The sequence below is a fragment of the Panthera leo genome, chromosome A1 (assembly GCF_018350215.1).
Source record: "Panthera leo isolate Ple1 chromosome A1, P.leo_Ple1_pat1.1, whole genome shotgun sequence".
Lineage (NCBI taxonomy): Eukaryota > Metazoa > Chordata > Mammalia > Carnivora > Felidae > Panthera > Panthera leo.
In genome coordinates, this window is record NC_056679.1 from 104,280,944 (window position 1) to 104,291,145 (window position 10,202).

General features: G+C 43.5%; 1 protein-coding gene across 2 annotated transcripts; it reads left to right on the forward strand.

The window, feature by feature from the left end:
- The first annotated feature begins 3,591 nt into the window (after window positions 1-3,591).
- TEX43 (testis expressed 43) lies at window positions 3,592-6,667 on the forward strand. 2 transcript variants are annotated; one of them, XM_042905699.1, is made up of 3 exons: window positions 3,592-3,717; window positions 4,246-4,363; window positions 6,429-6,667. In XM_042905699.1, the coding sequence occupies exons 1-3, from the start codon at window positions 3,605-3,607 to the stop codon at window positions 6,636-6,638; spliced, it is 441 nt and encodes a 146-aa protein (XP_042761633.1). In that variant the 5' UTR covers window positions 3,592-3,604; the 3' UTR covers window positions 6,639-6,667. The 2 variants fall into 2 exon arrangements, with proteins under 2 accessions (XP_042761633.1, XP_042761636.1); XM_042905702.1 differs by lacking the exon at window positions 3,592-3,717 and adding an exon at window positions 3,724-3,857.
- The last annotated feature ends 3,535 nt before the right edge of the window (window positions 6,668-10,202 follow it).

The window sequence follows — 10,202 nt, forward strand, 5'->3', positions numbered from 1 at the left end:
TCAAGAGACTCAGGCACCTCTCAGCCAGGTGCCCCTCAAGTGACTGTTTTTGAAACCTCAGACATGCTTTCATAAAATTGCTATAACCAAGGGAAGAAAAATATTTTAAATACGTAACTGAATATTGTTTCTGAGATTCTTTATGAGAGGTGATCTTAAAGGTATGTTACGTTGGGATAGGGCACCAGAGTGGCTCAGTCATTTGAGCGTTGGACTCGATTTCGGCTCAGGGCATGATCTCCCGGTTTGGGAATTCAAGCCCTGCATCGGGCTCTGTGCTGACAGTGTGGCGCCTTCTTGGGGTTCCCTGTCTCCCTCTCTCTCTGCCCCTTCACCCCTGCCTCAAAAATAAATAAATAAACATTAAAAATAATAAGAAACGTGTGATACTTTGGGAAAAATAACATCCAGTTAAGTGCTAGTTTATATGCCACACGTTCATGTAAATACTAATATTTCTAGTTACACTTGTTGACGAGCATTAACATTACAGTCTAGTTCATCTTCACTAAATGGACCACCCTGGTTCATTTTCACCAACAGTTGTTACCTTACTATCTGGAAACTGTACGGGTTTCTGGTATGGATTAAACCCTAACGTTAAATGCAAACCAACAGTTGAGGTGTTTAGTTTTTTAGAAATCCATTCCATATTATTATTATTTCATCTTGGATTCTTACCCTGTACTTCTGCCACAAGGTACGGAAGGTTCGAAAAAAACGAACAAACCTGTCAAAATAATTCTGCAAAATCTTTCCTTTTTAAAAAATATTTTTGGGAGAGCACAAGTGGGTAAGGGGGCAGAGAGAGGGGGACAGGATCAGAAGCAGGCTCTGCACTGACAGGGTGACAGCAGTGAGCCTGATGCGGGGCTCGAACTCACCAACAGTGAGATCATGACCTGAGTTGAAGTCGGACGCTCAACCGACTGAGCCACTCAGGTGCCCCACTGCAAAATCTTTCTGAAATGACCCAGCGAAGGATATCAATTGGTGTTCACTGGTACCTCTGTATAGAAACTGTGACTTCCTGGAATTCTACAAATACCCATTGCAGCCATACGCTGAGGGAATTGATGCCAAATGTTCAGCAGGATTTTTGACATGTCCCAGATCGGTTTATTCATTAGTGTGAAAGAACTGCCTTAACCTCACAAAAGAGATGCAATTCAGGTTCAGTATCATGGGTGGCAAGTTCAAGTTAGGGAACAAAGGTACCACATGGAGCCCTGTGAACTCCACCGAAAGCAGCCTCTGGAAAAAGAAGCCCCAAGATGGGGATACTGCTGTTGGCTGATGGCTCTACAGCCCCATAAGCCTTCTTTTCATGTCCAGGTCACCCCAGGACTGAGTACATGTATGAAAAAGACTCTTACTGTGATCCTTCCTCTTTAAAATAGCATCTTGGGCCCCGGGTGGCTCGGTCAGTTCAGCGTCTTCAGCTCAGGGCATCATCTCTCGGTTCGTGGGCTTGAGCCCCGCGTCGAGCTCTGTGCTGACCGCGCAGAGCCTGCTTCGGAACTTCTGTCTGCCCCTCTCTTTGCCCCTCCCCTGCTTGTGTATTCTCTCCCTCTCAATAATAAACATTTAAAAAATAGTAATAATAAGTAAAATAGCATCGTGGCCACTACCTCAGTCGAGGATCTACCCATCCGCTCCTCGCTCACCTCAAAGCACCTGTTGTTGCTGCCTGGAATCCTCACCATCAGCTCCCCGCGGAGATGTACATCCACGGCCAGATTCTCCTGAAGGAATTTCTCCACCTCTGTGTCTGCACCTCTGTGTCTGCTTTTGTTCATTTGTGCCTGATGATTCACACCACTGACGGTGAACACCTGTGTCCTGCTGGGGAAGGCGGTATGCCCTCTGGAAAGTGCAGAGTTTGGGGGTTCGTCGAGGTCTTCTGCTCCCAGACCTGCTCCAGAAGCAAGATGACCTGGTCAGAATGGAGTGAGGGTCCTACTGGGGCACAAGCCAGGGTTTGGAGTCCTCTCCAACACTTCAACGTTGAGGGTTCTTTATATTTTTACCTATTAAAATTACTCTTCTCTGAACCTTTCTGCCCATTCAAATCTAGAAATGTCTAACCATCCAGAAGCTTCTGGCTGGCTCAGTTGGTAGAGAATGCAACTCTTGGTCCTGGGGTTGTGAGTTTGAGCCCCATGTTTGGTGAGGAGATTACTTTAAAAAAAAAAAAAAGAAAGAAAAGAAAAAGAAAAAAGAGGGGTGCCTAGGTGGCCCAGTCGGTTAAGAGTCTGACTCTTCATTTCAGCTCAGGTCGTGATTTCATGGTTTGTGAGTTCGAGCCCCAGGTCCAGTTCTGCGCTGACAGTGTGGAGCCTGCTTGGGATTCTCTCTCTCCTATTCTCTCTGCCCCTTCACCCACCCCTTCTCAAATTAAATAAATAAATAAATAAGAAAGAAATGTCTATCCAAACTATTGCCAGGTATATATTCAGTGAATACTCTCACCAAACTGGCCGTAATTCTTATGCTCAGGCTTTTTTTTTTTTTTTTAATCTTTTTTTAACATTTATTTATTTTTGAGACAGAGACACAGAGCGTGAGCAGGGGAGGGGCAGAGAGAGAGGGAGACCCAGACTCCGAAGCAGGCTCCAGGCTCTGAGCTGTCAGCACAGAGCCCGATGTCGGGCTGGAACTCACAAAGTGTGAGATGATGAGCTGAGCCGAAGTCAGATGCTTAACTGACTGAGCCACCCAGGTGCCACTCAGCCTAACTTCTTACTTGCTGGCTATGGGATCGATCCTAATAACCTTCCACCTACTAATGACCCTCCACCTCTCTTGGTGATTTAAGTGTCATTCCTGTAAGACACAGTCGCTGTGATAAAATGAGTTTTTATAATTTCCAATATTCTGCAATATATCTCAGATCTTCAGGGGTAAAATGGCTTGAATTGGTTTGGATCAAAACATATTTGACTCCCACTCATAAAGTGTGTGTGTAAGCAGTTGGTAGCAAACATAAATGACACACAACCACCATGCATAAGTAAGAAAATAAGCTAAGGGCAAATAAAGAATGTGAACATGGAGGGCTTCTTTGTGAATAATAATGATACAGTCCAGAGTGTCGTCTAGAATGCATGTGTCAAATTTGTACTATGTCTGGAAGCATCCTCATTTTTGAAAAATTGTTCATGATGGGAACGTTTTAGTCATGCAGCTATAACATGACTAAAAATGGCTGAAAACTCCGCATTCTTTTTTTTTCTTTGAAATGTCAAACATGTAATTCTTTAACTTTTTAAAAATGTTTTTATTTATTTTTGAAAGAAAGAGAAAGAGCATGGGCGGGGGAGGAGCAGAGAGAGGGGAGACACAGAATCAGAAGCAGGCTCCAGGCTCTGAGCTGTCAGCACAGAGCCCGATGCGGGGCTCGAACTCACAGACCGTGAGATCATGACCTGAGCCAAAGTCCGGACGCTCAACTGACTGAACCACCCAGGCGCCCCTGAAAACTCCACATTCTTAATCAACTGCTGATGTAACTGCTGTGGGTTGCTATGAAGTTAGCAAAACAGTGTGATGTCTGAGGCAGCAATGTCATCATAATTACATGAGTGAGTTAGTAAAGTTCTAGATGAGAATTCTGTCCCTCCTGGAGGTGATGGCTCCGGGCGAGGACACGTGTCCTATCTTACCTAAGATTGCCAACAGCTGCACTGATGAGAGTTCATATAAGCCTTCTAATGAGTGAGGACCTGGGCATTCTGGATTGAGGGGGGTTTATTCCTTGTTTTGTTTGCAATCCCGGACCTACAAAGATAAGGACAAACATTTTGTGCTTCCTTTGGCATCTGTATGGAAGACTTTGCGTCTCAGAGGGAAACAATGTATATGCAGGGAGAAAGCAAGTCTGACCTGAGTGTAAAGCAGATACTAAATTCAGAAGCTGGTTTTTGTGGCTGGTCAGAGACTTCTTGTAGGCCTGGGGAAAATCATTGAGTCTGCTGCCTTTTCCCTTACTATCAGGTTAAATGAAAACTGAGAGCAGATTGTAAAGGACAGAGTGAAGTTGGAGGCTCAGATATCCAGCCCGGACTCTGGCTCTTGGTGATACTTGGAGATTTAGTGGGTTCATTATTAGATGAGCCTCAAACAGTGCCATAGCTCTGTGTCCTGAAGCTATGGGGATCCACACATCATGGATGCAGCAAAAATGCTAAAACAATTATATTTAACTCACAAGATATCCTTCCTTCCTGCCTTCCCAATCTCCAGGTGTGCTCCAAATGCTGGGGTTCATTTGCCACGATTTTCAGTAAAGCACGGGATGATCCCAAGACGTTATGTTATGCCTTGGAAAGAAAATATGAAATTCAGGAACATGAATCTGAAGGTATTTTCCTATAAATGTTCATAATAAGAAAATTCATAGTTATAGTATAATTTAATATATCTATGAATAGACATATCTATAACAATACAAAAGCTATTTTTTAAGCTTATTTATTTATTTTGAGAGAGAGTGGGAGAGGGGCAGAGATGGAGAGAGAGAGAGAGAGAGAGAGAGAGAGAGAGAGAGAGAGAATCCCAAGCAGGCTCCACACTGTCTGCACAGAGCCCAACAAGGGACTCGAACTCACAAACCCTGAGATCATGACCTGAGCCAAAATCAGGAGTCAGACACTTAACCAATGGAACCACCCAGGCACCCCTACAAAAGCTATTTTTAAATTCATATTTATTTTTTCCAGCTTTATAGGGAATAATACAGAAATATACATTTTTTAAATGGACAGCGTGATGACTTAATAAACATACACACTGTGGAATCATTACCAGGCTCAAGATAATTAACACATTCATCACCTCACATAGTTAACTCTTTTTTTTCTCCTGGTGAACATAAGATCCACTCTCTGCAACTTTCAAGTATGCAATACTGTGTTATTAACAGTATTCAGTTACCATGCTGAAATGAGATCTTCAGACCTTCTTATTCTTATAAGGGAAAGTTTGTGCCCTTTGACTTGTGTCTCCCCAGTCCCCCTCCCTCCTGGCAACCATCATTCTCCTGTCTGGCAAAAACTATTTGATGTACTTTCATGTGAACTTGCAAGGAAGAGTTAAATAGAATTATCTATTCAAATAACCCAAAGATGAACTTAAAATAGATATTCCAAAAGATTTCAGAGCTCTCTGTCTACCTTTCTGTCCACATAATGCCAACTCCCAGTTAAGAACGGACTTAATTAGGGGCGCCTGGGTGGCTCAATCGGTTGAGCATCCGACTTCAGCTCAGGTCCTGATCTCACTGTGCAGACAGCTCAGAGCCTGGAGCCTGCTTCCGATTCTGTGTCTCCCTCTCTCTCTCTCTGTCCCTCCCCCACTCAAGCGCTGTCTCTCTCTGTCTCTCAAAAACTAATAAACATTAAAGAAAATTAAGGGGCGCCTTGGTGGCTCAGTCAGTTAAGCGTCTGACTTTGGCTCAGGTCATGATCTCGTGGCTGTGAGTTCGAGCCCCGCGTCGGGCTCTGTGCTGACAGCTCAGAGCCTGGAGCCTGCTTCCGATTCTGTGTCTCCCTCTCTCTCTCTCTGTCCCTCCCCCACTTAAGTGCTGTCTCTCTCTGTCTCTCAAAAACTAATAAACATTAAAGAAAATTAAAAAAAAAAAAAAAAGAATGGACCTAATTAATATTAATGAAGTATGTCATTAATATTAAAGCTGTGGTACAGAGCATGAATTTTTAAAGCTGTACTGCATATGTGGGTTGAGAGCTACAGGAACAGTTTGGCTAGATTTACAGATAAGACTCACTGCCCATTCACTGCTGCTATTCAGTATTTTCAAAACATTTTCCAAATTCAGATGAGCTGATCACTTGTGAAAAGATAAGTTGTTTCTTTGAAGGGGAATAGAATCTATTGTAATAATCAGACTATAATAGGAGATTTCAAATTAGGATTCCTAGGGGCGCCTAGGTGGCTCAGTTAGTTAGGTGTCCAACTTCAGCTCAGGTCGGGATCTCTTGTGAGTTCGAGCCCCATGGTGGACTCTGTACTGACGGCTCAGAGCCTGGGGCCTGCTTCCGATTCTGTGTCTCCCTCTCTCTCTGCCTCTCCCCTATTCGCACTCTCTCTCAAAAATAAATAAACATTTTAAAAAATGACCATTTTATATTTGGGAAAATTGAGTCTCACAACAGGGCAAATGACTTGTACACGGTCATAAGCAGTGAGTAAGTAAGTACATAAGTAGTCAGCAGTCCACACTGCTCTTGTGGATGGTCCAGACACCAGCCAGAGAGCATGCTTTAAAAAAAAGGCGGGGATGTTAGGTTGCTCTGTCCCTTAGACCTTCCTCCTTAGCGGGGTTAGTTAGAAAAACTATCGGGGAATCTCCATCTTCATCTAATGAAATGCTGTTTGGTGTGAATTATAGCAGATTTTTCCCCCCTTAGCACGCAGAAGTGTGTGGGATCCACGCTGGCCCTTTCGAAGACTCTCTGTTTTTGAATCACAGCGAAAGGCTTTGTCATGGGGAAGATCGTAAAGTTGTCTTAAAGAAAGACCCACCAGAAATAAAAATTGCAGATATGCCTCTTCATTCACCGCTCTCCAAATACCAAAGCACTGTGATTTCCCACGGCGTCAGGAGGCGTCTGGTCTGATGAAAGAATAAAGTGCCAAGGTGTTTCAATCTCATTCTCTTCCTTTCCCCGTGAATGTTGAAGGCCATCGTACAATTGTATTTCACCTACAGGTTCCATTTGTTTAAAGGCTATAAGTCAGTTGTACACTTTATACATTACGAAAGCTTTTTTTTAATGTTTATTTATTTTTGAGAGAGGAAGAAAGCATGCGAACGAGGAAGGGGCAGAGAGAGAGGGAGACAGAGGATCCCAAGCGGGCTCTGTGCTGAGAGCAGAGAGCTCAATGTGGGGCTTGAACTCACGAACCGTGAGATCATGACCTGAGCTGAAGTCGGACCTTCTGACCCACCCAAGAGCCTGTCTACTTTATAAAGGCTTTTGAAAGGAGATAGGCTCTGGGAACATCTAAGATAAAGTGGGGAGGCAAGGCAAACTCTCCCTGAAATTAATTTCACGCCAAATAGTGAAGAACCCGAGGATGCATCCAATCCAACCATCTATCCCCACCGTGTTCCTCTTTGTCTTGTCCTCACCCCTTCGTTGTTCATCCCCTCCAAAACTCAGCCTCAGATGAGCCAAGCTGAAACCGTGGCAGGACGTGGGATTGTTTCACCTACTTTTCTGACTGCCCCAACGCCATGTTCCTGCCCCACCTCGCCAACACACTTCCCCCCACCAAGTCTCTGCATCCTGGTAACTCATCACCATGGTAACTAGCAGTGTTTGGCAGATACCTCTTTGACACACCGCATGATTTTCTACCGGTTCACTGTATCTAAGTATCAATTTCCTATAGCAAAGAATGGATAAACATAATTTAAAAACGTAAAGACGACCATATGCAAATGGTACACCACTGTGGAAGACGGTATAGTGGTTTCTCAGGCAGTTAAACATAGAAGAATTACCTCATGATCCAGCATTTCCACCTCTGGGTATATGCCTAAAAGAACTGAAGGCAGGGGGGCACGCGGCTGGCCCAGTCTGTAGATCTTTCAACTCTTAATCTTGGGGTTGTGTGTTTGAGCCCCACATTGGGTGTAGAGATAACTTTAAAAAGTCTTAAAGGGGCGGCTGGGTGGCTCAGTCAGTTATGCATCCGGCTTCGGCTCAGGTCATGATCTTGTGGTCTGTGAGTTCCAGCCCTGCATCAGGCTCTGCTTCGGATTGTGTATCTCTCTCTCTCTCTCTCTCTCTCTCTCTCTCTCTCTCTGCCCCTCTCTTGTTCACACTCTGTCTCTCTCTCTCTCTCTCTCTCTCAAAAATAAATGTTAAAAAATTATTTTTAAGTCTTTAAAAAAAGAATTGGGATGCCTGGGTGGCTCAGTCGGTTAGGCTCCTGACTCTTGATTTTGGCTCAGGTCATTATCTCCTGGTTGGTGAGTTCGAGCCCTGCATCAGGCTCTGTGTTGACAGCTCAGAGCCTGGAACCTGCTTCGGATTATGTATCTTTCTCTCCCTCTCTCTCTCTCTATCTCTCTCTCTTTGCCCCTCTCTTGTTCACACTCTGTCTTTCTCTCTCTCTCAAAAATAAATAAATGTTAAAAAATTATTTTTAAGTCTTTAAAAAGAGAGAGATTTGGGATGCCTGGGTGGCTCAGTCAGTTAGGCGCCTGACTCTTGATTTTGGCTCAGGTCATTATCTCCTGGTTGGTGAGTTCGAGCCCCACATCAATCTCCACGCTGACAGTATGGAGCCTCCTTGGGATTCCCTCTATGCCCCCTCCCGTGTTCTCTCTCTCTGTCTCTCTCTCTTTCTCAAAATAAGCTAAATAAGTTAAAAAAAAAAAAGAATTGAAAGCAGGGACTCAAACAGGTATTTGTCTGTCAATGTTCATAGTAGTATTATTCACAGTAGCCAAAACAGGGAAACAATTTAAATGTCCACTAACAGATGAATATATAAATAAAATGCAGTATATGCATGCAATGGAATATTACTCAGCCGCGAAATGTAATAAAAGTTTGATACATACTACAACATGGAGGAATCTTGAAAATATGCTAATGAATAAGCCAGACACAAAAGGACAAACATTGCATAATTTCTCTTGTATGAGATACCTAGATACCTAGAATAGTCAAATTCCTAGAGAAAGGAAGAAATAGCAGTCCCAAATAGCTACAGAGGAGGACAGAATAGGGTCACTGTCTAATGAGTACAGAGTTTCAGTTTGACATGGTGAAAAAGTTCTGGAAGTGGATGGTTGCACAACAAGGTGAACGTACTTACTGCCACTGAATTGTACATTTTACCGCAAACTTTTTAAAGATTTTCTTTTTACTTTATTGTTTAAAGCTTACTTACTCATTGCTAAATGTTTTTATTTTTATTTTTTAATGACTTTATTTGTTTTTGAGAGACAGCGTGGGCAGGGGAGGGGCAGAGAGAGAAGGGACAGAGGATCTGAAGTGGGCTGTGTGCTGAAAGCAGGGAGCCCAATGCAGGGCTTGAACCCGTGAACCATGAGATCGTGACCTGAGCTGAAGTCAGACGTTCAACTGACTGAGCTTATTTTTCATTGAGACACAGAGACAGAACAAGCAGGACAGGAGCAGAGAGAGGAGAGAGAATCCCGAGCAGGATCCAATCTGACAACGTGGCTCAGTCCCACGAACCGTGAGATCCTGACCTAAGCCGAAATCAAGAGTTGGACACTTAACTGACTGAGTCACTCAGACGTCCCAAGATTTTCTTTATGTTTTTCAGTAATCTCTACACCCAGTGTTGGGCTTGAACCCACCACCCTGAGATCAAGAGTCGCATGTTATGCCAAGTGAGCCAGCCAGGTGCCCCGTACCTCAGTTTTTTTAAAAAGGATCATAGTGAGTCTAAACTATGCTTCATTCAGGCAGTGTTCATATCTGATTACCATTTGAAGAAAATTATCATAAAAAAGTATATAGATGTCCACTTAGCACCAAGTTAAAGATCAGTAAAGTAAATATATATATAAAGTAAATATATATACATATAATAAAGATAAATATATATAGCGGATATTAAAAAATTATTAAAGAAGAGAATTTAGGTGATACAAAAAACTCTAATACTTTAGGTGGACTGCCTTCCCTGAGAACTACAGAATGGGACAGAAGGCAAGAAGCTTGTATAGGATAAAGAATAAGAAACAAGGGGGGGGGGGCGCGCCTGGGTGGCTGAGTCAGCTAAGCATCCGACTTCAGCTCAGGTCAGCTCAGGTCATGATCTCACAGTTCGTGAGTTCGAGGCCCGCGTCGGGCTCTATGCTGACAGCTCGGAGCCTGGAGCCTGCTTTGGATTCTCTGTCTCCCTCTGCCCCTCCGTCTCTCTCTGCCCCTCCCCTGCATGTGATCTCTCTGTCTCAAAAATAAATATACATTAAAAAAAAAAAGAATAAGAAATAAGGAAGTAAGTATATAACCCATGGTTGGCTTGGCCTTGAGGATTGGCCGGATATACTGTGTTTCTGTCCAGGAAGAGCATTTCCGTGTGCTGACATGACATCCTGGACAGGAGCAGTTCCATCCTGGACAAGAAATCTCTGGGATTTCCAAAGTCAAAAACGCCAGTTGATGTGTTTTTCACGTACTGAGAACATT

Bases quoted from the DNA above. Each gene is read 5' to 3' on its own strand.
- TEX43 (XM_042905699.1), top strand. From the start codon at position 3,605: ATGAGAATTCTGTCCCTCCTGGAGGTGATGGCTCCGGGCGAGGACACG. The intron at 3,718-4,245 runs GTGAGGACCTGG...CCCAATCTCCAG, and splicing joins TCATATAAGCCTTCTAATGA to GTGTGCTCCAAATGCTGGGG. The intron at 4,364-6,428 runs GTATTTTCCTAT...TTCCCCCCTTAG, and splicing joins TCAGGAACATGAATCTGAAG to CACGCAGAAGTGTGTGGGAT.